Here is a 25,851-nt window from a genome sequence, read left to right as displayed (position 1 = left end):
CCGTGAGTTCGAGCCCCGCGTCGGGCTCTGGGCTGATGGCTCGGAGCCTGGAGCTGTTTCCGATTCTGTGTCTCCCTCTCTCTCTGCCCCTCCCCCGTTCATGCTCTGTCTCTCTCTGTCCCAAAAATAAATAAACGTTGGGAAAAAAAAAAAAAAAAAAAAAGAATCATGAGGCCCCTGGGCGACCACGCAGTCTGCCCCCTGCCGGGGAGGGACGGGCCTCCGGTCCTGCCTTTTGGCGGTTGTTGGGAGAGTGACTTCCAGTAACACTGTTGCTCAGCATCTGTCTGCAGCTCGTGCAAGTTGCCACGTGGATGAACCAGACTGGGTTTGGCTGCGCCCCCTTCCCCGTCTGTGGGCCTCAACCTCAGCGTCTTACTGCCCGGACCGGCTCACGTTGGTGGTCAGAGGACCCCAACTGGATCGGGGATTGGCGGATCCTGGTGCCACTCTGGTCGAGCCTCCTCCTTCTCTGGGCCTCGGTTTCCCCACCTGGAAGGGTGGGCTTTCTTGAGGAGACAAGTAAAGTGCTGGCTCCAGACGGCCACAGCTGCGCCGGCTCGGGGGGTCGAGAGGCCGCCACCTCACGTGGGGGCGCAGACGCTGGGGCCAGCTCATCAAGGCCCGGGGTTGGCACGGAGTAGACACTGGCCGCGGCCACCTCCCTCATGCTCGGGAGGGTCTCCCCGGCCTGGGGCCTTTGTACGTGCTGTTCCCAGTAGCTGGGTGACCCTTCCCCTCTCGTCTTCGCCACAGCCAGCGTCTCCAGACGGGCCTGGTCTTCCGTGGCTTGTCCACCCCGGCCCCGCCATCTTCTCAGTCCTTTCCCGCCTTCAGAACACAGCCCACAGGTCTTAGCTCATCTGCGTGTGCTTTTTTTCCTCCCAAAAAACAATGGGAGATTTGAGGGACTAGGTATTCACACCCCCAGGACCTGTGCCCAAGCCTAGCACAGTAGGGGCTCCTCCGATGTCCATGGGTGCGAATATCACAAACCCTAGAACACTGGCGAAGGGGTCCCCAAATTCCCGCAGGGAGGAGCCACTGCATCAGCTATACCCGAGGGCTCCATAAACAGCAGTTCCTTTCCCTCCTCTCTCTGAAGAACCCCAAACTCCTGGAGAAGCCACGGGCACCCCTGGCCACATCTAACATCTAAGCTGGGTACGTGGTTGGGTGGGCAATTCTGTCCCCACAGTTTAGGGGAGAGCAAGCTGGCGGTCACAGAAGACTTCTTAGAAGAGGTGCCTCTAGGGACGCCTGGGTGGTCAGTCGGTTAAGCGTCCAACTTTGGCTCAGGCCTGATCTCATGGTTCGTGAGTTTGAGCCCCGCGTCGGGCTCTGGGCTGACGCTCGGAGCTTGGAGCCTGTTTCAGATTCTGTGTCTCCCTCTCTCTCTCCAAAAATAAATAAGAACATTAAAAAAATGCAAAAAAAAAAAAAAAAAAGGTGCCTCTAGAACGGGTCTAGCCACGGCCTGACCTACTGATTGTGCAGTGGATCCCCAGGGCCTTAGGGTCAAGGCACCCACACAGGGCAAGCCCTGGGCCACTCCCAGGTCTCCAAGCCCAGTGGTGCCTGCCTGGGGATGGAGTGTTCTTTGGGTGGAGTGAGGGGTCAGGATGGAACATTCCCAGCGAGGACCTGGGAACTGGGGGATTCTGGGCCTGCCCTGTGAAGCCTGGGGAGGGCCTGACATAGCCCCAAGGGACAACTGACACAGGAGAAGGAGGTGAAATCAGGCCTCAAGGCTGTGAAGGGCCAGACCTTACAGAGCTGCAGCCTGGGAGGCCCAGTGGTGGCTGGGAGGGTCCCTTCAGTTGTGAGGGTGGGAGGGGGCAGCTGGAGTGGGCAGGACCTGACCAGCCTGGCTGGAGGGTAGGGCGCAGCACGGCTCTGGGGTTGAATGGAGGGCAGGGAAGGCTCCCCAAGCCTAGGCCCTGGAGGGGACAGCAAGGGGAGGCTGGCGAAGATGGGGGGCTGAGGGGCTGGAGGCAAGTGGCTCACCCCAGCCCAGCGTTGGCATCTGAGATCGGGGACTGTGGGTGGAGGTGCAGGGAGTCAGAGCACAAGTTCTGGGAGGAGGGCCTGGCGGTCTAGAAAGAGCACTGGGCCTAGGCCTGGGGCAGTCTGAGCCCGCACGGTGGGAAGCCTGGCCCTGGTGCCCCTTCTCCCCCGCCCCCACACCTATGTGAGTAGCCCCACGGGCTACACGGCCAAACACGGGGAGGGTAGGCAGCCCAATTATAAGAGACTGACAGCCCAAAGGAAATAATCCCTAACGGTAGGTTTCAGGCACCAGGCAGGGCAGAGGAGTAAACCTGACCGTGTTGGGCCTAACTCTGACAGCAGGTGCAGGAAAGAGCCTGCAGGCTGTGTGATCACGCGCAGGTGGCTGGGCGCCCGCCCCACCCTTTCTCCACCCGCTCCCCTTGCCCCCCCTTACCCACCTTGACTCTCCCGCGCGACGCAAGAGGAGCCCATGCTGCAGACCCCAGAGAGGACCAGAGAGCAGCTGGAAACCAACATTTTATTGAGCTCTCCTACCCCTCCCAAATCTATTCCAGCAGATTCTTTGCTGCGGGCATCACAGACACGGGGGTGCGGCCAGCACTCCCCCCGTTGCCCGCCGTGTGACCGACCTGCCAGAGGAAGGACCGGCCACTGCGCGGTGTGGGGCCCGGAGAGCAGGCCCAGCCAGGCCTTGGCGCGGGCAGTTACCCAGTAACGACCCCAGAGGTATAATGAATTCATCTCTCTTACAAAAAGAAAAAGAAAAAACTAGTATGAAACCTCAGTAGTGTCCCAGCACTCAGAGTTTAAATATAAAAAAAAAAAAGGGATCATCAGAAAACAGTTAAAAAGACAACAAAACCAACTGAGGCCACCTCCAGGGTGGTGGTCAGGGGGGGCGAGGCCAGCCCCGCCCCCGTGCTGAGCAGCAGGGGACAGTCACTGGAGGAGGTGGAGCCCCCAGCCCAGCAGCAACACCAGCAGCAGCAGGGACAGCGCCAGCCCGCGCCCCGAGTTGGGGGACACCTGTGGGACGAAGGGGGAGGGGGAGGGGGAGAGAGGTGAGGACCTCCAGCCTGGAACAGGGGTGCCCATTCCACAACGCCTCCTACGCCGGCTCCGCGGACACGGGGATGAGCCCCGCGTGGTGGACGTCGGGTGGGAAGAACGAGTCAGGGAAGGTGGGGGACACAGGAGCGCCCCGCTCCGAACGGGACAGGTCTGGGCCGAGGTGGCCAGAAAGAGAGCACAGGTGGGGTGGGGCAAAGGCCCCCGAGGACAGGGCAGAGGAGGAGAAGCCAGGCCACCCGGGCTGCCAGTCTGCTGGGGACTCGGGCCCCGCAGGAAGGAGGAGGGGGGAGGAGAGGTGCTCAGGGGGAGGAGGCGCCTGCTGGGCAGGGGAGGGAGGAACCAGTCACGGCTGCCCAACGAAGCAAGAGGGCAGGCGGGGAAGCCGGCAAACACGCTCTTGAATTCGAGCATGGAGTCCTCAAAGCCAGAGGCCTCCGGGACCGGGCACGAGTAGCGAAGAGGAGAAGCAGGCGAGACAAGACAACAGGGCGTCAGTGGGGTCTGTGGTGCCCCGAGAGGACATGCCCCAGGGAGCGTGTCACCACGTGCAGGAGGGGAAGAAGTCAAGGTCACGAGATCTTACCCTGCTCCTGAGGGTCAGGAAGCCCCAGATCCGTATGTTCTCCCTGAGGTTAGCCAGACCATCCAGGAGACTTCTGAGAACACCTCTCAGGCCCGTCTGGTTGTAGGTGAAGGCCAGGCTGGGAGACAAATGGGAGGGGAGGCGGGGCCATTACTGCAGGAACAGGGACAGAGACGGCCTTCATCTCAGGGCACCCCTGTGGGGAGCAGAGGGCCTCGTCCCCTCGCGTCCACCGCCAACCTATCCCCCTTGGCTCCATGGATGAGGGCCTCTCTCCATGGGCGGTTTCTGGGCCTAAAATTCCTGTTTCCTTCCCCCGCCCCCCCCAGGCCACTCGGGGTTTGGTCTGGTTTCTGGAGCTGGCCCTGTGGAAAATGCTCCTCTGCCCGCAGGCCCAAGGAGGCAGGTCCAGGGGAGCACGTCCTCCGTCCAGAGGATCTTTGTTGTGATGGAGGCCCAGGCTCGCCAACGGAAGGCTGCCTCTCTGGGGACCAAGAAGAAACCACTCTCACTCTGGTGTCAAACACCCCCACCTTGAGAAATTCTGGGAGGTTCTGAGAACCCACAGAGATGCTGGCAGATCGTGAAGGCACAGCGTGCTCAGGACAGATGCCTCCGCGCAGGACGCACGGACAGCTCCCGCCGAGCACACTCGGCATTCCCCGTCTGCACGTGAGGTCAAGGCCCTTTTGGAAACATCTGGCCTCAGCTCGATGAGGAAGCAGAGAAAGGCACTTGGGTTCCGCTCGTCTGGTGCCCGGGAGCAGGGGCTGCGGGCTCGGGGCTGCCTGGGAGGGGAGCGGTTTCCTCCCAGGGCCTGGGGGCGCCGCTCACCTGTACACGGCCATCCCGGGCAGCTCGCCAACGCGGGGCATCATCCACCTCACCTCCATCTCGTCCCCGATGAAGGCCAGCCGCATGGCCACATCGTCGGGGCTGTTGCTGTAGGGAGGGCACGGGGAATAGGGCTGTGGTTGTGCACTGACCCCACACACCCAGGCCCACCAGGCACCGGGCCCGGGTTCTTGGGAGGCCAGGGGCAACAGAGCGAGGTGTGGGAGCAGAGAACCTGTCAGTGAGAAAAAGCCAGCGAGGCCCCGTCCGCAGGTGCATTCCCTGACGTGCAGGCCCCTCGAGGGAGGGCAGGGAGCCATTTAGCGCCTGCGTGAACAGCGGGTTGCCCCCCCACCCCGTTCCAGCCTCCCCCTCCCCTCCAAGGGTAACTCAAGGTTGGAGAGACCACCCAGCGGGGGCTAGGCAGGTTGGGGCTCTGAGCCCCCTGGATCACTGGGACTGGCTTCCTATGAAGCCTCGACTTACCCTCCCCTCCTGGTGGGAGGGGTTCTAGGACCTGCTCCCTGCTTCCCAATCCTTAAACCTCCTGGTGTCCTCACTCCTTTCAGAAAGGAGGGGCTCCCGGGCCCCTGCGCTCCCTGATTGGAATCGCGGATGGAAAGAGGTGCCCGCGCTCACACCTGATCTCCAAATCCGACACCTTCCGGGCAGTGGGCCGGCTTCAGCCCTGCTCTCGGGGGTCTGCCCGCACACTCCATCTGGGAATTTCCAGGCAGACAGGCCTCCCAGCGGATCCGGCTCAGCCCCGGCCACCTGCCCAAGTTTCCCCGGGGTCCGTGCTCTCTTATTCCAGCGGTGCTGAAAGGTCGGATGGAGGGTTGAGGGCCCACCTCTATCCCAATACCCTGTGGGACCTCAGCAAAACACTGCCCCAGGCAGAACGACCCCTGTTGCCATCTACGGGTGGAGCAGGGACAGAAGAGGAAGCAGGTTTTCGGGTCCCTCCAGCTCTAAAATCCCAACCAGCCCCAGTGCCCAGGTCCAGGGCCTAATAGAGATTAAGAGAATCAATCCTGAGGCCTAAGGCAGAAGAGAACCATCCAGAAGCCAGGGGCTGATCCTGGGAAGACCCCTCCTTTGCCGCCCTAACAGGAGCCATGTGGGAAGTCGCCTCAGGCTCCATCTTGATTTTCTAAAATGTGGAACCAACTCAGAAGGCCGTGAAGAGGCGATCGTGGTCACTGAGGGCCAGGAGACACCCGGCCCTAAAGCCACAGGTCTAAGCCATTTTGGTAGCAGTGCCGAGACCCGTCCTGGGAATATGCTGGATGCTGAGGGCCTCTGTGGGCTGGTTATCAGAGCAGAGCTGCCGGGCCCAGGGCAAGGCCTCCACGACCACACCTAGGGAATTTCCGCTCTGGAGCCCTGCCTAGGGAGCCCACAAGGCCTGCTCTTCTAACCATATCCTGAAAGTCACTGACCAGAAATGGGGGGTGGGGTGGGGCTCCCAGAGGGTTACTGGGACCTACCTGTTAGGGGAGGGCCCAGGATCATAGTACTCCACGAGATCGGTCATGCCAGGAACGTCCAGAACTTCCGGGCCATGCTCCTGCAGGAAGGTGCTCAAAAAGACGTTCCTGGAGAGGGGTCCTGCGTGAGACATTTCTTCTCTGGGGGAGAGAGACACTGACTGAGTCCTGGTGCGTCTAAGCCAACCGGGACTCTCCCGTCCTCACTTTCCCAGCATGCCTTGCAGTTGGTGGGGAGCACATAACCCAGTTCCGGTCAACGGGGCCTCAGAAGTCTGACGCGGGAGTTGAAAGGGAGCGGCCTCAGCCAGGGCGGCTCTTCCCCCTCCTTGCTGCCTTCAACACAGGAGTGAAGGCTGGAGCGGCAGCAGCCATTTTATGACCCCAGGGTGTTGAACATTAAGGATACCCAGCGTGCCAAGAATATGCAGAGGAGACAGGGACAGAGCCCGGCTCTCTGATGGCATGATCCAACACTCGCAAAAACACAAGCCACAGCCAGCCCAGCTGTGGAAGAAAAATAAAACCCAGGGCACACGGGTGGCTCAGTCTGTTGAGCGTCTGACTCTTGATTTCGGCTCCTGGTTTCAGCTCAGGTCATGATCTCACAGTTGGTGAGTTCGAGCCCCACGTCGGGCTCTGTGCGGACGGTGGAGAGCCTGCTTCAGATTCTGTCTCCCTTTTGCTCTGCCCCTCCCCCACTCATTCTCTCTCTGTCTCTCTCCCTCTCAAAATAAACATTAAAAATTAAAAAAAAAAAAAGGTCTTAAAAGAAAAAGAAAACTCAACACGTTCAAATCACCATTCACATATTTAGCACTCCTAGTCCAATTGTGGACTCCCAAGTCGTCGCCGGTGATAGTTAGGTAGGATTCTATGACCCGATTCACCACAATTTACCCCACACTGTACCGAACAGCCGTAGGTCCAGAATATGATGAAGGATGTGGACCCAAAGGACCAGAGTTCAAATCCCAGCTGTGTCACTTAGTAGGTGTGATGCTGCGGGAACGGGCACCAATTGTTATGACCTCTGCACTTCAACCCACTGTCTTACGATAACGGCCTGGGCTTTACGATTTTTTCTGATTCTTCACGTTAGCCTGCCCTGAGTTGACAGAACCTTTTTGTCATCTCATTGGATCCCTAACCTTCAAGGCAGGTATTTAGTAAGAGGGCACTGGCGGCTTAGAAAAGTTCAGGATTAAGCCAAGAAGAGAGAGAGTGAAGCCTCACTGCTCCCCAGGTCCAGGGTGGACAATGTTCATCCCTGAAGCGGATCCCGCACGCGGGGACCCTCCGGGGACACCGGGTCTACGCCAGAGTGCGCACACAACTTGCTTTCAGCATTAAAGGGTGATGACTGGAAACACAAAGACAGGACACAGGTTCACAGGAGCAGAGAAGAGAGTTTGGGTCCTCCAGGTGTTGAAGGGCGAGTCTAGACAGGTTATTCTCAACACAGCATCCAAAACGCGGTCAGATTTGGGCGCGCTGTGATGTCATCAAGGGCGCAGACAGGTATTTGAGATTTGAGGGGCTGGGGCACTCTGGCCTTTGAGAAAGGACACCACACAAGAACAGCATCGTTCCAGAGAGACTAGATGCCCAGAATTGGCCTCAAGAGGGCTGCTTCGGTTTCCTAAAGGGAAGCCAGTAGGCTCACGTCTGTTCCAGATGAAAGCCCAGCTTGAAAGGCAGCTGTAGCAGGAGCGAGGGCTGGAGAAATCAGACGTGTAAACACAGCCACAACGGCCACAAAGAGCCCGTGGCCTGACATATGTCACCGCACCTGTCAGGGCAGCACCATCCCCTGTGGGCTGAAAGGAGCCGTCGGGTCAGACCTGGTGGGGGGGGTGGGGGGGGTGCAGGGGTGCTACCACCTGCTGAGGGCACCTGCAGGCCTGAGACCCAGCGACTCCCTCCCACACCATCAGGCCAGCACGCCCCCAACAGGGAGGGTCAGGTGGCATTTCTAAAAACCCAAAACGTTGCTGCCAGCAACCTAGCAGCACGGGCACCGTTCTGAGTGCATAATCCTTATTCAGCTGTTCCGGGGAACGCTAGGTAGCAGTTAAAAGCTACGAGGTGTGGGGCACTTGGCTGGCTCAGTCTCTGGGGCATGACTCTTGATACTGGGGTCATGAGTTCAAGCCTGACGCTGGGCATAGAGCGGACTTTTAAAAAAAGAAAGAGGAGCACCTGGGCGGCTCAGCCGGTGAAGCGTCCGACTCGTGGTTTCCGCTCAGGTCATGATCTCACGGTTCGTGGGATGGAGCCGGGCGTCGGATGGGCTCTGTGCTGGCCGTGCAGAGCCCGCTTGGGATTCTCTCTCCCTCTCCCTTTCTCTCTGTGCCTCCCCTGCTCGAGCTTTCTTTCAAAATGAACAAACATTAAGGAAAAAAAGAACTCACCAGTGAAATCATTTAGACTGCTGAAATAATAGAAGACGCAGAATATTCAAGCCACGGAACAAAATGCAATCATTTCAAGAGGAGCAGAGAAAGACGATTTCTAGCAGATATGAAATGAACTTTCACGTAGGAAACAAAGAGAATCACCTCTTGGAATCACGGAAGAGTTTCAAGGTTGCCAGATACAAGATCAACACGCAAAAACCAACAGCAACAAGGCAACCAGAAAATACAGTAGCAAATAAATCTGTATTTGCAGACATAGAAGGCTTGCAGTCAGGAATGAATCTGATTTTATTTATTTATTTTTTTTTCAACGTTTATTTATTTTTGGGACAGAGAGAGACAGAGCATGAACGGGGGAGGGGCAGAGAGAGAGGGAGACACAGAATCGGAAACAGGCTCCAGGCTCTGAGCCATCAGCTCAGAGCCCGACGCGGGGCTCGAACTCACGGACCGCGAGATCGTGACCTGGCTGAAATCGGACGCTTAACCGACTGCGCCACCCAGGCGCCCTTTTTTTTTTTTTTTTTTTGATTTTAAAAAAAATAATGTTTATTTCTGAAGGAGAGACAGAACACGAGTGGGGGATGGGCACAGAGAGAGGGAGACACAGAATCCAAAGCAGGCTCCAGGCTCTGAGCTGTCAGCACAGAGCCCGATGCGGGGCTCGAACCCACGAACCGCGAGATCATTACCTGAGCTGAAGTCAGACGCTTAACCGACTGAGCCGCCCAGGCACCCCTTCCCTGTATCTTTTTTTTTTTTTTCAATGTTTTTATTTATTTTTGACACAGGGAGAGACAGAGCATGAGCCAGGGAGGGGCAGAGAGAGAGGGAGACACAGAATCCGAAGCAGCCTCCAGGCTCTGAGCTGTCAGCATAGAGCCTGACACGGGGCTCAAACCCACAAACCGCGAGATCATGACCTGAGTTGAAGTTGGACGCTTAACCCACGGAGCCACCCAAGCGCCCCAGGAATGAATCTGATTTTTTAAACATGACTGGGGCGCCCGGATGGCTCAGTCGGTTGAGCATCCAACTTTGGCTCGGATCATGATCTCGCGATCCGTGAGTTCGAGCCCCGCGTCAAGCTCTGTGCTGACAGCTCAGAGCCTGCTTCAGATTCTGTGTGTCTGCCCCTCCCCTACTCACTCACTTTCTCTCTCTCAAATAAAAATTTTAAAAAATTTTAATTTTTTTTTTCAACGTTTATTTATTTTTGGGACAGAGAGAGACAGAGCATGAACGGGGGAGGGGCAGAGAGAGAGGGAGACACAGAATCGGACACAGGCTCCAGGCTCCGAGCCATCAGCCCAGAGCCTGACGCGGGGCTCGAACTCACGGACTGCGAGATGGTGACCTGGCTGAAGTCGGATGCTTAACCGACTGCGCCACCCAGGCGCCCCTAAAAAATTTTAAATCCTTAAAGCTTTTATGGAGAAAAATGTAAGGGGCACCTGGGTGGTTCAACTGCTTAAGTGTCTGACTCTTGGTTCAGCTCAGGCCATGAACTTGCTGTTTGTGGGTTCAAGCCCCACACTGGGCTCTGTGCTGACAGTGCACAGCCTGCTTGGAATTCTCTCTCCCCCTCTCCTGCTCACTCTGTCTCTCAAAATAAACTTTTAAAAACATTTTTTAAAAGAAAAACGTATCAAACTTCAGCAAAGGGCATGAAGGACCCGGAGAGAGACAACTCTCACAGCTGAGCTATTTTAACACTGCACAGAGTCTGAGGACTGAGTACACCCTTCGGCTTGCACTCGGGGGGGGGGGGGGGGGGGGGGGGGGGGGGGGGGGGGGGGGGGGGGGGGGGGGGGGGGGGGGGGGGGGGTGTGGCATTTAAGGAATTGGGACCAGGGCCTCTGGCTGCCCCCAGGCCCCAGGGAGCTTGGTGTCTATGCAAATGGCAATCCCCCAAGAAAAGCAGCCCCAGCCCTCATTTGCATCCGCCCCCAGCAGCCCTCACCCTCAACACCACACCCCAGCAAGGGGCCTGCTCTCTCCCCAGAGGCTGCGGTGTGCTCCTATGGAAAGCCCTGCCTCCCCGCAGCCAAGGGGCCACTACGGGACTTCGGTGGGTGGGCACGTAGCCTGAGCCTCCCCTTCATCCACTGTCCCAGCAGCCATCTGCCTCCAGCAGACCCTCCCAGGATCCCTGGGCACCAAATGGGAATGGGGCCCCCGAGCCCTGCAGGAGCATGTGCCTGACCAGGGACAGTGACCACGAGCACCCCAGCTGGCGGGGGCGGGGCGGGCGGGTAGGGGGGAGGCGGAGGCCTGTGTCTCACTAGCTCCAGGGCTGGGTGTGCGGTGGGGTGGGACGGCCCCAGCAGACTGAACTGTTTGGGGGCAGGGTCTACACTGTCCCCTCCTAAGGGTCCCCCGAACCCACCAGACTGACCTCCAGTCTGAGCTGACCGGGGACAGACACCGGGGACAGGCTCCCCTCTCCAGGTCTGTGCTTGCTCCCTGGAGCTAAGCTTCCAGCATGGGACCCTCTGGACAGGTGGGGGGAGTCTTGGGTGAACCTCCTAACCCAAGTGCTCACTTGCTCGGGCAAGGCCTTCAGTTTCCTCATCTATCAGTTGGGGATGAATGACCCCAAACTAATAGGGTTCATTTTCCAGGCAAGCAGCAGCACAGACTGCCTACGATAATCCAGACTGATGTCTGAGCACCTACTTCTGTCCGGCCCCGACTTGGCCCTGACTTAAGCCCTGTGCAAGGATTCTCATGAAATGCTCACCCAGCCAGGCCTGGGTGGGCCTTAGGGCTATTAGATCTGAGGGGGAGAAATCAGAGTGTGGTCAGGGAGGTGGGAGCCAAGGTCCCTGAAGCAGTCCCACCGCCCCAGGGGAGCCCAGAGCTGGCCACCTCCCGCCCGGCTCTTCTGTAGATGCCCAGCCGGCCTCCAGTCTCCACCAGAATCTCTCCAATCTGATCTCCATGCAGCAGCCTCAGATCTGACCCGGCCACCGCTCCACTCGGCTCCCCAGTCCCCTCGGGAGCTGTGGCACGTGGCTATCAGGGCCCTCTCTTCTCCCCCTGGCCACCTCCCCGGCCCCAGCACTGCCAATCCAACCTTGGCCAAGGTTCCCACACACTTAAGACCACGTGCTTCTGTGAACCACGCTCTGCCGAGAGCTCAGCCCCCGGCACTGCCTTCCCAGGTCCTCTGAGCCAGGCTAGGGGGGCGCTCAGGGAGCTCAGGCAGCCCCTGTCCCTGGTCCCTTCTATCTCCAACCGACCACACTGAGTTGCTGTTTCTTCCTCTTTGGGGGTTTAGAGCATGGACTCTCTGTGCCTCCAGCTTCTTCCCCTTCTAGATGAGGATACTTGGGGCGCCTGGGTGGCTCAGCCGGTTAAGCCTCCGACTCCAGCTCAGGTCATGGTCTCGTGGTTCGTGGGTTCAAGCTCCGCGTCAGGCTCTGTGCTGACAGCTTCAGATTCTGTGTGTGTGTGTGTGTGTGTGTGTGTGTGTGTGTGTGTGTGTCTGACCCTCCCTCGCTCATGCTCTGTCTCTCTCAAACTAAATAAAACATTTAAAAAAATTTTTTAATAAAAAAATAACAACCGAGAAATTAAAGAGTAATGTTAATGTCCCGACACCAACACCAACACCAACACCACGTAAGGTGACAAACCGGGTGCTTGCCATCGTCACTGATCTCTGGCTTCCGGCACACGGCACAGAGCATGTTTGTCAAATGACCAAACAAAGGCCGTTACTGAGGTCACTGGTGGCCCAGGGGCCTGGACTGCTCTTAAGCATCTATTTTTCTTCCAGCAGATTTGCAAAAAGGCAGGCGCACCTAGCCATGCGTCCCCACCCAGGCTGCAGCCCACACGCTCACCCTCCTACACATTCCGTGGAAACACCAGCCAGGAGCGCTCTTTTACTGGCAGAGCTGGGGATGCCAATCTCGCCTCTGGGCAGAAGAGTGCAGCCCACACAGCCACAAGGACACCTGCGGGGCTTGGGAGATGGTGAGGGGCGGGCTCTGGACCCAGCAGCCTGCGGTTTCCTGAGTCTCCCCAAGCCCAGCCTTGCCATGTGTCCCTGCATGCCTTGGAACAGGTGGCCACACCCCTGGAGCCCCATCAATTCCCACAGGTCACCGGAGTCCTGGGTACGGGGCCAGTGGCTGCGGGGTGGACCCAGCCGAGAAACCCTGGGTCCTCAGTTCAGTATTTTTCCATCGGGGCTTCCCACCCACACCTGACCCAATCCCCAGCCCTGCCGCTGCCCACGACGGGGGTGGGGTCCTGGTTTACAGAGCACCCAGCGCTCAAAGCATCAGGTGCTCGCTCAAGCATTAAAGCCCTGACCTCAGCCGAGACAGACCCAGGTTCCTTCCAGTCCCAGTTCTGCCACCGCTGTGTGACCAGGACCAGTCACCTGATACTGAGCCTAGCTCCGAGACGGCTCTTCTGCATGGAAATAGCACAGCCTCCAGAGCAAAGAGTGAGATTAACAGATACAGCTGTTGCCCCCTTTCTGCCCCGCAGCAGGGGCTCCAAAGCTGGTTAAGGAATCAACAAACCCAGGAGAGTGGGAGATTAGTATCCACCAAAGTAGCAAGTGCACAGAGCCTTTGGTTTCTAGGACTGTTCCCGTGCAGACCCCGGCATGTACCCGGCAGCCTTGAAAAACATAAGCAACCAACCTGTGAGCGCTGACGTGCCAGGATCTTGAAAGCACATGGCTACATGCACACAGCAGGGAACAGAACAGCTCGTAACTGTAACTGTATTGCCCAGCGTGTGTAAACAATAAAGGACATAAACAGACAAACACTTCTATCTGTACAGGTCATCTCCTGAAAGAGGCAAGGAGATTAGTGAAGAGGGGAAGGGGTCGCTCTGGGACAGAGCAGGGGCGGGGAAGGGGACTGAATCTTTTTAACTGTACGCTTTTGTGTTCTCGAACCTTTACTATCACCCACGTGCTGTGATCGCAGATTCAAAAAATAAAGCAAAAACTGTTCTGGGGTTAACAGCTGGAATTTTTCTGAAATGGAAATAATCTGTCTTAAAGGTCTATTTCAGGAATCAAGTCGCCAACCCACCCTCCCCACCTGGTGGGGGAAGTCTGGCCTCCAGCCTCCACCCTTAGGAACCTGCAGATGCCCAAAACCGCTCCTCTGAGGCAGGCAGGGCTCACTTCCCTTGAGTGATGGAGAAATTAACTGGGGGGAGGGGGGGGGGGAAAGACAGGGAGCAGCGAGAGAAAAAGGAGAGAGAAGGAAAGAGGCAGAAAGGGGTTTCAGGTAGAAAGACAACTTGGAAATTCACCCCTGGAGGGTTGTGGGAGTTGTTCGGTGCTCTGGAAAGTGGCAGCTTGGGATGGGCCCCGGGAGCCACAGCCCCGCAGCCCTCCACCCCGGGAAGCCCAGCGCAGATGCTGGCCTGACCCACTTGAACCCAGGTGGCCCATCTCGGCTTGGCCTCCGTGGCCTCGGGCAAGGACTGTCCTCTCTGGGCCTGCTGCTAAGGGCTCTCGGGGATCTCATGTTCTTCTTTTGTGCAGCTGCTGAGCCCAGCCTCCCTCAGGAGGAGGTGTCTGCCCCACTTCACCGACGGGGGGATCAGGAAGGTTGAGAACGGAAATTCAGAGCCTCTCGGCCACCCAATCATCCTCCCCACCCCCGGGCTCCAAAAATACATCGGCCTAGAAAAAGGAAGGCAGCTTTGACAATTATGAGAAAAAAAAAAGCCTTGCTGGGGCCTGAAACGCCAGATAAGTTTCCCCACTGAACAGTGACGCAACGGACATGCTGGGGCCGTGTGTAGGGCCCAGTCACGGCCCGATACATCGTTGAGCATCGTGCCTTCTGAGCACATGAGCGGGGAGCCTGGCATGACGGTGAATGTAAGCCACGCGTGTGCAGTGTTCAGCATCAGGCACTTTACAGGCCTGACCCCTCCGGGAGGGAGAGGAACATCACCCACCACTCAGATGAGGTTTAGAACTGGGAAGGGCTTGTCCCGCACCCGAGGCGAGGGCGGGAGCTGCATTAAACCTGGCCTCCAACTCGAGACACTTGCTTGGCCCCTGCAGCCGGCTTAGGTCAAAGTCCGGCGGGAGTCTGCTCAGGCTTGATTCAGCTCCAGGTCCCCGGAGCCCCAAGCTGGGCCCGATTCATCAGTACGCTCAGGAATGTTTGCTAGAGGAAACGATGCAAAACCAGTGCATCATCCCCCCCCCCCCCCCCCGCCATCCCATCCACACCCGGTCAGGTCGGCCACCACGAAAATGGAAAGAGGTGGGTCGGCGTAGCAACAGGGAAAGAAGTCATGGCAAGATGAGGATCCTCTGTGATGCATTTATGCAAATACCCACGTCTCACTGCTTCTGTTCATTACCTATGCACAGGGACACTGTGCCACGGGGCACTCGGCTGCTGGGCCACCTGGGTCCTAGTCCAGCTTGGCCGTTTGGCTTTGGACAAGTTCCTTAGCCCCTCTGGACCCCTAATTCCGCGTTTGGAAAACAGGCCTGGGGGAGATTTTCTTTTATGTCCTTTCCTGCTCAAGCAGCTATGAAGACACTCTAACCTAGAGGAAGTACAACACAAGAATTCTCTTGGCGACTGATTTTGCAATTGGCTTTACCCCAGTTTGCTGTGCTCTGGATGTTTGTGCCCACTCCCAAGTTCATATGTTGAAAACCTAATGCAGAGGGTGACAGTATCGGGAGGCGGGGTCTTTGAGAGGCAATTAGATCAGGCAGGCTCCACTAATGGGATGAGTGCTCTTTTTTTCATGTTTACTTATTTATTTCGAGAGAGAGCTCGAACATGCACCAATGGGGGGGGGGGGGGGCACAGAGAGAGAATCCCCAGCAAGCTCTATCCTGTTAGCATGGGGCTCGAACCCAGGAACCAAGAGATCATGACCTGAGCTGAAATCTGGAGTGGGATGCTTTCGACTTCACGTCAGGTCATGATCTCACAGTTTGTGAGTTCAAGCCCCACATCGGGCTCTGTGCTGACAGCTCAGAGCCTGCTTCGGATTCTGTGTCTGTCCCTCTTTCTCTGTCCCACCCCAGTTGTGCTATCTCAAATATTAAAAAAAAAAAAAAAAAAAAAAAAAAAAGTCGGACGCTTAACCGACGACAGAGCCACCCCGACACCCCAGGATCAGTGTTCTTCTAAAAGAGGCCCAGGAAAGCTCCCTTCCGGTCCCCCAGTCCCCCACTCAAGGATACAGGAAATCTGTGGCACCCTGACCTTGGATTTCCAGTCTCCAGAACCGTGAGAAATAAATTTGTGGTTTATAAACTACCCAGGCTGTGGTGTTTTGTTATAATACACAGTTCAATAGAGTGAACAGAAAGCAGGTGTGGAAACAGGGCAAGGAGAATCCAAGGGATCCCAAAGTCCTCCTTGGTATCCAAAAGGGGACCCAAGTGGATCTCTGTGCTTTTCCATCACCATTAGAAAGGACAGGGTGGGGCGCTTGGGTGGCGCAGTCGGTTAAGCCTCCGACTTCAGCCAGGTCACGATCTCGCGGTCCGTGAGTTCGAGCCCCGCGTCAGGCTCTGGGCTGATGGCTCGGAGCCTGGAGCCTGTTTCCGATTCTGTGTCTCCCTCTCTCTCTGCCCCTCCCCCGTTCATGCTCTGTCTCTCTCTGTCCCAAAAATAAATAAACGTTGAAAAAAAAAAAATTAAAAAAAAAAAAGAAAGGACAGGGTGCCAAGATACTACCTGGGCCTGCAGTTTTCAAGTTTAAAAAGCATGTATTTAAAATGAGTTCTGGCAGCGGTGGGGGTGCCTGGCTGGATCGGTCAGTGGAGCATGTGACTCTCGATCTGGGGGTTGTGAGTTCAAGCCCCACGCTGGGTGTAGAGATTACTTAAAATATAAAATCTTTTTTAAAAATAAAAATAAAATCTTTAGGGGTTCCTGAGTGGCTCAGTCTAAGCATTGGCTTTGATGACCTCACCGTTGAGGAGTTCGAACCCTGCATTGGGCTCCAGCTGCCTCCTTCTGATCCTTGGTCTTTCTCTCTGCCCCTCCCCTGCTCTCTCTTGCTCTCAAAATATAAACATGAAAAATAAATAAACAAATAAAATCATTAAAGAAGCATTAACTAATTATAATAAGTTCTTACCATGTGTTTAAAAGGAGTCAAAGACAGTGCCCTGCTAGGCCCGAGGTCTGAAGGGCCCAGGGAGAGAGACACAGCCCTCAGGGATCCTTTCTTCCAGAGTTTTGGGTGTTCCCTCAGTGTAGAGGAGTTTTAATTACTCCCCGAATCCTGGTCAGTAGTTTTAGGGATTCCCATTTCCTCCCTAGGACAAAGTCCTCAGGTCCCCAGAGGCCAGCCACCCTGGCCCTTTTGAACCCTCAACCTGACCTTCTGGCCTCCTTCTGCCTCCCCAGGCTGGCATGGCCAGGGGCGGGGGGGGGGGGGGGGGGGGGAGGATGCCTGCTGCTTCTTTCAGACCCAGCCCAGACCCCACCTCCTCTCTGCCCTCCCCAAGACAGAATTAACTGCCCCTCATCTGAGTTATCCCAGCACCTTGGGCAAACAGACCTGGATTGGGCACCTAGCCCATTGATAGTCTCCTTAAATGTTTACCTGTCTGTCTGCCCCAGTTCAGAGCAGGGACCTAGTGAACAGGGACAATGAGGGGGCAGGGGAGGCAGGTAATAGACTGTAAAACCGATCGAGGGACAGATCACAGGGACAGGCAATTCCTGGCTAGGAGACCCTCACCTTTTGAGAGCCCAGTAGGAAGGGCAGTTGTTGAGAAGGAGGCGGAGGCTGCGTGCATTGTATACAGTCAGTGCTCCCTAATGAGAAACCGTCACGAACCTGGGACCCCGGGGCCCGGGAGAGGTGCATACCATGCTAACCACCTCCCAGTCAGAGCTGGGATTTTCCTGATGCGTCACTGTCTGCGTATGGGCAGTCCGGCAGATCCGTGCCCTCCCCTTCTGAACTCTGCCTCTTCTGAGCTCCAAGCCACAGGCACACAAGTGCCAACCTGGGCTGGGGGTGGGGGGGCAGGAACTCGCCAGCCTAAAACTTCATGTCACAGTGACGCCCCCCCCAAGTAGCCAGACGGGTTGCTCTTGGCTATTAAGCTTGCACTTTCCTCTCAGTCCGGGTGACAAGGTACCTTCTCCCACCTCCAGAAAAACAGGTTTACCGTGCGCTGCCCGGCAAGGCCCGGTGGGTGTTTTGTATTGTCACATCCTAATATTGACACTACGAAAATCAGCTGCCCACCCAGCCCTGGCCTCGCTCCCGCCGGCCTCGGTGCCAACAAGGAACTGGGGGCCGTGGCCTTATTTGCTTACATTCTGTGTGTCTCCCAGGGCCTGGCCCCGGCCAACCAGCGGCAGGACAAAAAGTTGAGGGAGTGGCTGCCTGTGTCCACTCCGGACCCGCTGCAGGCTTCCTGGCCGCGACCCACAATAAAACCCGAGCGTGCCGGGAACTTCCTTGAAACCTCTTGGAATTGTTCTGAGCAGGGAGAACAAACAGCCGGACTCTCGTGGGATCCACTAGGTTGGAGGCAAGGGGAAGCAAGAAGCCATTAATTGTCTACAAACTTAATAGGGTTCGCTAAAAACAGGATGCTTTCCAGGGAGAGGGGAAAATACCTCGGGGGTCAGCTTCAAGGCTCACCAGCGGATGGAGCCATCCCCCAGCAGCCCCTTCCATATGTTAGAGGGCCGATCGGGAGAGAACTGAACTGGGCTGACACTGCTCGCTGGTTTCTTTGCAGCTCCGTGAACCCAGCTTTCATACCCACCTAATAGCACTTAAGATACGGGGGCGCCTGGGGGGCTCAGTGGGTGAAGCCCACTTCGGCTCAGGTCATGATCGCGCAGTCCGTGAGTTCAAGCCCCGCGTCGGGCTCTGGGCTGACAGCTCGGAGCCTGGAGCCCGCTTCGGATTCTGTGTCTCCCTCTCTCTGTCCCTCCCCCGCTCATGCTCGCTCTCAAAACCGAATAAACGTTAAAAAAAAAAAAAAAAAAAAAAAAAACTTAGGATAATTAACACGCATACAACCCTCCATCCAGCTTCTTCCCAGCATGCCCAGGCTGTGAGTTGCTGGGGATACTCCACTAAGGGTGACATTTGGTCCTCCTGTTCTCATGGAGCTGCAGCCCAGGGTCACTAAGCACAAAAGGGTAGCACAATCTCTTTAGTGTCCCGAGAAAATGTAAACTGGGGTCCTTGCTCAGAGGCACTGGCAGAAAGAGAGGAAGGGCTGCACCTTTGATGAGGTAATCAGGAAAGACTGCTCAGAGGAGGCAGCATGGAACCGAGATAGGGAAGAGATGACGAGTCTGATACCCACATGCCCCTAGAGACTGCGCTAAGTCTCTCATCACTCCTTTCCTTTCAGGCCTCTCGCCATCCCATAGAGAGAGGGCCTCACAGGATCCCTGGTGCTTGCAGAAACATCCTTGCCGAGGTGGTTCCCACCAAAAAAAAGGGGGGGAAAAAAAGTCACCTGGCAGCCATCTTAGAAGGTTGATGAAACAGGTTTCTTGCCCAGAGGGCGTTCTGAGGCCCTGGCTGAAAGCCCACACCCTGGAAGCCAGTCTCCCCAGATGCTTTCGACACTTTAAACCAAAAACAGGCAAAAATAAACTTGTACCGCGTAAGGCTGGTAAAGCTCAAGCGGCCACAGCCAAAGCCATCAGTGACAGCCCGGTGACCTTGAGGTTAAAATGGTGGGAAATCCCCCAAATCCTGGCGCGGGAAGGCAAGAGGGGCGGCACCAGCCAGGTGCTGAAGCTGGGATCCAGACCCGGCTACAGCCTCAGACGGACCATTTAAAGAGCCAGTGCAAAACCACACTAGTAAACTCCTACGATGCGCCACTCCGAAGAATCACCCCAAAGGCATGCCCAAGATAAGTAGAAATAAGGTTGGAGTGTTCACTCTAAGGGAGGCCACTGACAGCCACCATCACTTGGGTGGGCGTTCCCCACACCTGGTGGGGAGCCTCGCAGACCCATTTCACAGAACGGGCAAACTGAGGCTCAGAAGGCCGAGGGGCCCGTCTAAGACAGACACCGTTGGAAAGTGGCCGGGTGGAGAGATCTGGCGGGGCTTCCAGACAACGCCTCTGGGCTTTCTGGCTTGACGGCTTGCAGGCCGCCTCCTGGAACCAACTCTCCATGCGCAAACGAGGCCAGCACAGAGCTCCCCTGTGCGCCCCCCTCCTCGCGCGGGAAGGAGAAAGCTGATAAGCCTCCCTTCCTGGGGAGCTGGAGCGCAGCTCGAAGAAGACCCGCTCCAGGGCCCGGCCACGGTAGGCGCTGGGGAAAGTGTTACAACTGCAGCCGCAGCAACAACGTCCCGCCCCCGCCGCCCCCCCCCCCCCCGGGGTGGCTCCTGCCAGCGAAAATTACAGTAACGATTAACGGTTTTACAAAGCGGTTTCGCGCCCAGGAGGCCGGGGCTCGTAGCGAAAGCGAACCAAGGCCGGCGCACCCCCCCCCCCACACACACACCAAGCGTCCCCGGCCTTGTTTTGGCCGCGCAGGGCTGGCGGCGGGACCCCTCCGGGCCACCGGCTGGACCGCGCCCGCGACCCCTCCAGCGGGTCTGCGGCGCCGGCGGGCGCACCTGTGCAGGCGGAGGGCAGGTGCCGGGCGGCGGCCGCGCCCCCGCTCCGCGCGCAGTTCCTGTTCCGGACTTCCCCGCGGCCACAATAAAGCCCTTCTCCGGCCCCTGGCAGGTGCGCGGCGACTCGGGGCGACTCGGGGCGCCCCGGGTCCCGGCGGGGGCCAGCGCCCGACGCCATCTTCCCGGGGTGGACACCGGGCCGTGCGGCCGGGGGCTGGCGGTCCCGCGCTCCGGCCCGCCCGGTTCGCGGGCGGTGGGAGCCGGGCCCCGGGAGGCCGAGCCGGTGGGCGGTGCGGGGCGACGGGGTATCCGGCCCTCGGGGCGGGGCGCCCCATTGCACGGAGGCGGAGACTGAGGCCCGCGCGGGCTGCGGCTGGTACAGTCGCCGGCGGGGGCCTGGAGACCCCGCCAGAGAGGGTGCGTTACGCAGCCAGCGTCCCGAAACGTCGCCCGAAAGTGACACACCGACAGCTGCCCGGGACGGAAAACCCTGGGCACAGGTCCCCCACCTTCCAGCCGCTCTCTGCGCGCTCACCTGCCGGGCTCGGGCTTGGCGCGGGGGCGCAGGGCAGAGGGGCTGGGGCCACAGCCGGGGGGCGGCAGGGCTCGGACTCACCTCGAGTCGGAGGTGGCGGTGGCGGCGGCGGCGGCGGCGGCGATGGTGGCGGCGTCCGGAGCGCTCGGGCCGGGAAGCGTATTGTCTGCGGCCGCCGGCCGGCGCGCGAGCGTATAAACCGCCCGGCCCCGCCCCGGCCCGCCCCCGGGGCCGCCTCTCCCGGCGAGGAGCTCGGAACCCGGGACCCGGGTCCCAGTGGTAACAGAACTGCTACAAGTGTGATGTTTACTTGTTCGCTGCCTGCCCGCGGCCGTCTGCAAGCTTGTTTGGCGTGTGCGCGGGTTCCCCGCACGGCGGTGCGCACAGTGGGCCCCGGGGAGGATTCGTGGGCCGATCCGCTGGCTGAATTTGGGTGTTATGACCCAGGATCCTTACGTGGCTGGTCCCGCGTCGCCCTCCACGCAGTCCTAAGCGCTCGGTGCTGCTTTTTCGTGCCCATTTTACCGATGAGGAAACTGAGGGTTAGAGAGGACCACACGACTGGCTAAAGGGCAGTGGAAATCCTCAAATATACATGCTTTCTGTGCTAGCAGTTTCGGGAGTTGGGTTTTGTTTTGCTTCTCTCAATTTTCTTCATTGTGGTAAAATACACATAACAGAATTTGCCATATTGACCATTTTTAAGTGCACTGTTCAGTGGTATTAAATACATTCATAATCTCCAGCGATCGCCATCACCCATCTTGTAAAACAAGCTCTAGACCCATTAAAACCTCCCCTTTCCTGGCTGGCTCGGTGCGCAGACCTACGGACTCCTGCTCTCCGGGTCCACGGTTCGAGCGCCTCTCTGGGTACAGAGATTGCTTACCAAACAACAAACACTTCCCCATTCCCTCCTCCCCCAGGCTCTGGCACCCACTTGGAATTAGGTATTTTTGAACCTATTTCACAAATATGAAAACTAAGACCGGTAGAAAGAGCAGCAGCAGCATCCAAGGCTGGGCCTTCCCACCCCACACCTACCTGCACCATCGCGGCACCCCCCCCCCCATTCCCCTGCTGCCTTCCAAATGGGAGCAGCCGGCCCTGCCCTGGGGCTCCTGGGCTGGGGAGAAATGGGGGGGGGGGGCAAAGCCCCTATTGAGGGAGGAGAATGGGAAAGTTTCTAAGTAGGGTGGGACTCAGCCCTGGGGCCGGTTAGGGAGGGGTAGGACCGATCCCAGAACTGCAGCACAGGAGGGTGATGGAGGCAGAGAAAGGCAGAGGTCGGGCTGGGATTACAAAGTAACCGCTTTTCCAAGAACACAACAACAAGGCTTGTTTACGAGTCTCTGAAGGCTGAACTGCGGGTCCAGGGGAGCTCCCCTCCCCCCGGGGTTCTGCCGTTTGCTACCGTTGGGGCCCCCTGACCCCTTCCTCCCACTTCTGGAGTGACAGGCAGTGATGCCCACTTTTCCTTCAGTGTTATCAGTGAAATGGGCTGACCCCACCCCACACCAGGCAGGGCTATAGGGGAGGATCAGAGGAGATAATGATCTGTGACCACCAACAGATAATCCTTAGTAAACAACAGAGCTGAAGCTTCAGGGGCCCCTCTCTGGGGGCTCTTCTGACCTCTTACATTTTGTAATCCTCTGAGGACCCCCAAATCCCATCACCTGTAAGCCCCACAAAGACTGGATCATCCCAACCTTCTCTGAGAGCCACAGGCTGCCTTACAGGCAGGAGTGAGGAGGCCTATAAAATAGGGGACCCTCTCCAAATGCCTCACTCAGAAAGAAAGTAATGACACAGAGGCTGGTGGGCCAAAAAGACCCGATGTGCCGGAGAATACCTCCAGAGGGGCTTCGAGGCTGAAGGTGCAGAGGCCAGGCACATAGTAGGTGTTGAACAAACATTAGTGGAACGGATGGAGGAGGAAGGACAGTTTGGGGACAGAGGAGGGATAACTGTCCCCGAGGGAGGGGTATGTAAAAATATTTGCTTTGCAAGGTCCTAAAACAGTATGCTGAGCCAATAGATGAGAAGGAGACAAAAGCTTTTGAATAAGAACTGGGCCTGTAGAGGGACTCCTGGGCGGCTCTGTGGGTTAGGCTTCCCACTTCAGCTCGGGTCATGATGATCTCCTGGTTGGTGAGTTCGAGCCCTGCGTCAGGCTCTGCGCTAACAGCTTTGAGCCTGCTTTGGAGTCTGTGTCTCCCTCTTTCTCTGCTCCTGCCCTACTCATGCTCCGTCTCTCTCTCTCTTAAAGATAAATAAACATTTAAAAAAAATTTTTTTTAAAGAGGGGCACCTGAGGGCGCCTGGGTGGCTCAGTCGGTTAAGCGTCCGACTTCAGCTCAGGTCACGCTCTCGCGGTCCGTGAGTTCGAGCCCCGCGTCGGGCTCTGGGCTGATGGCTCAGAGCCTGGAGCCTGCTTCCAATTCTGTGTCTCCCTCTTTCTCTGCCCCTCCCCCGTTCATGCTCTGTCTCTTTCTGTCTCAAAAAAAAAAAAAAAAAAGTTTAAAAAAAATTAAAGAGGGGCACCTGGGTGGCTCAGTTGGTTAAGCGTCCGACTTCAGCTCAGGTCATGATCTCATGGTTCATGGGTTCAAGCCCCGCATCAGGCTCTGTGCTGACAGCTCGGAGCCTGGACCCTGCTTCGGATTCTGTGTCCCTCCCTCTCTCTCTGCCCCTCCCCTGCTCACACTCTGTCTCTCTGTCTCTCTCAAAAATAAATAAACATTAAAAAACATTTTAAAAATAAACAATTTTTTTAATTTTATGTTTTATTTTTTTAAATTTACATCCAAATTAGTTGGCATATAGTGCAACAATGATTTCAGGAGTAGATTCCTTAATGCCCCTTACCCATTGAGCCCAACCCCCCTCCCACAATCCCTCCCGTAACCCTCAGTTTGTTCTCCATATTTATGAGTCTCTAATGCTTTGTCCCCCTCCCTGTTTTTATATTATTTTTGTTTCCCTTCCCTTATGTTCATCTGTTTTGTCTCTTAAAGTCCTCATAAGAGTGAAGTCATATGATATTTGTGTTTCTCTGACTAATTTCACTTAGCATAATACCCTCCAGTTCCATCCACGTAGTTGCAAATGGCAAGATTTCATTCTTTTCGATTGCCCAGTAATACTCCATTGTGTATATATACCACATCTTCTTTCTCCATTCATCCATCGATAGACATTTGGACCCTTTCCATACTTTGGCTATTATCGATAGTGCTGCTATAAAGATGGGGGTGCATATGTCCCTTCGAAACAGCACACCCGTATCCCTTGGATAAATGCCTAGTCGTGCAATTGCTGGGTCGTAGGGTAGTTCTGTTTTTAGTTTTTTGAGGAACCTCCATACTGTTTTCCAGAGTGGCTGCACCAGCTTGCATTTCCCCCCCCCAAAAAAACCTTTTTTTTTTAAAAGAGGGGCACCTGGGTGGCTCAGTTGGTTAAGCGTCCGACTTCGACTCGGGACATGATCTCACGGTTCAGGAGTTCAAGCCCTGCATCGGGCTCTGTGCTGACAGTTCAGAGCCTGGAGCCTGCTTTGGATTCTGTGTCTCTGTGTCTCTCTGCCCCTCCCCAGCTTGTTCTCCCTCCCTCTCTCTCTCTCTCTCTCTGTCTCTCAAAAGTAAAAAAAACTTAAAAAAAAAAAAAATTGGGCCTGTAGAAGGCCTTGGCTTCCTTTTAGTCCAAGAAAAAGCCCTGGGTTAGATAATAACAGTAATGAGAATGCTGGCATCCACAACCATCTGTTCTGTCCCCCCGTCCCTGGGCTAACGACTTTTTATTATCCTCTGTCATTCCTCGGACTGCCTGATGCAGCAGGAATGAGCATCCTGGTGTCACAGACACCAGAGCACCCACAACGGGTCCCAGAGCAGGCAAGAGACAACTTGCGGCCCCATTTTGCAGATCAGGAAACTGAGGATCTAAAAAAGGAGGCTAGTGGCGCCCCGCTGGCTCAGTCGGAGGAGTGTACGACCCTTGATCTCAGGGTGCCGGGTTCGAGCCCGGGGTTGGGTGTAGAGCTTACTTACATAAATACATAAACCTTAAAAAAAAAAAAAAAAAAAAAAAAAGGTCAGTTGCAGGAGATCACGCAGCCAGCCTTTGTGTGCAGAGACAGTTACAAGCCCAGGTCCTTTCAGTGCCCTTTCCACCCCTCCACAGCTGGGCTCAAACCTCCTGGGCCTCAGTTTCCCCTTCTCCATAGGGATTTGCTGGCCTGTCCCAGGGCCATCATGCCATGAATCCCGCTCTCTAAGAGAACACCACGACCTGGTGGGGCAGCCCCTTCCTGGCACCAACTTAGGGTTGAGTATTGTCCTTGATATGACTTTTTTCTGGATCATTCATTTAGCGAATGTTGATTGTCACTGTATGCCAGGCAGTGGTAGCTGATGGGGGTCTAGAGATAACACATTCTAGCAGGACATTCATCCAAGGCGGGGGGGGGGGGGGGGGGCTGGTGGGGAGACGGGGGGGGGGGTGGTGGGAAGAGGGAGCAGAGAGCGGGGCAGCTTAGAGCACGTGGATGCTGGAGGGGGCACAGTAAAGCCAGGTGGTGAGTGGGGAGAGGGGGAGGGCCAGGTCTTCTAGCCAAGGTGGTGGAGGGAGGACGCAACCTTCCTGCAAAGATGGAAAGAAATGAGGACAGGGCCTTCCCTAGATGAGAACATTCCCCTGGCTAAGGCGAGGGAGGGGAGGGGAGGGGAGGTGGGAGCGGCAGGGGCGAGGAGGGCTGGCCAAGTGTGTCTGCCAAGCGCCAGCCTCAGTGACCGGGGCCCAGGTGGGGGAACCCGGCATCGGTGAGATTTTCAATGGTCCTGTCTTTCCACTTGCCATCCCAGACTTTTGGCCTCGCCTTGGGACACCTTATCTGGAAAATTCTCCTGCTCTGAGAAGCTTCATAATATCAGGAGGGACCCATCAAAGGGCTTTGCTGTTCTCTCCTGACTTGTGCCTGAGCTCCTCGCCAGGAGGCTGTGGAGAGCTCTGTGGGCTGGGCGTGTTCCTGGGTGATTTCGTGTCACCTTCATGTGCTCCTGCAAGGTAGGCCTCCCCACTGCACAGACGAGGAAACTGAGTCTCAGAGAGGGGTCCTGAAGAGTCTGAGGACACCTAGCCAAGAGATCGGAAGACTGGGGCTTGAACCTTGGTCTCTCTGTCCCATCCGACTTGGGGGTCTGTACCAAGGCTTCAGGAAGTCTGTGGACCCCTTCAAACGAAGTAAACTTTCAGTTGGGGTATTTGCCTTTTCCAGAGAGGGAGCCTGCAGCCTGGTGAGTGAGA

General features: G+C 56.7%; 1 protein-coding gene across 1 annotated transcript; it reads right to left on the bottom strand.

Annotated features, from left to right (window-relative positions):
- Positions 1 to 2,516: 2,516 nt before the first annotated feature.
- BIK (BCL2 interacting killer) lies at positions 2,517 to 20,760 on the bottom strand. The gene is made up of 5 exons (XM_043562828.1): positions 20,626 to 20,760; positions 5,992 to 6,132; positions 4,502 to 4,609; positions 3,668 to 3,785; positions 2,517 to 3,039 (listed from the first exon to the last, which is right to left on the bottom strand). The coding sequence occupies exons 2-5, from the start codon at positions 6,123 to 6,125 to the stop codon at positions 2,953 to 2,955; spliced, it is 447 nt and encodes a 148-aa protein (XP_043418763.1). The 5' UTR covers positions 6,126 to 6,132; positions 20,626 to 20,760; the 3' UTR covers positions 2,517 to 2,952.
- Positions 20,761 to 25,851: the final 5,091 nt, after the last annotated feature.

This window comes from Prionailurus bengalensis, chromosome B4, assembly GCF_016509475.1.
Source record: "Prionailurus bengalensis isolate Pbe53 chromosome B4, Fcat_Pben_1.1_paternal_pri, whole genome shotgun sequence".
Taxonomy (NCBI): Eukaryota; Metazoa; Chordata; class Mammalia; order Carnivora; family Felidae; genus Prionailurus; species Prionailurus bengalensis.
The sequence above is the reverse complement of the archived record's forward strand: the minus strand, read 5'-3'. Positions and strand labels throughout refer to the sequence as shown.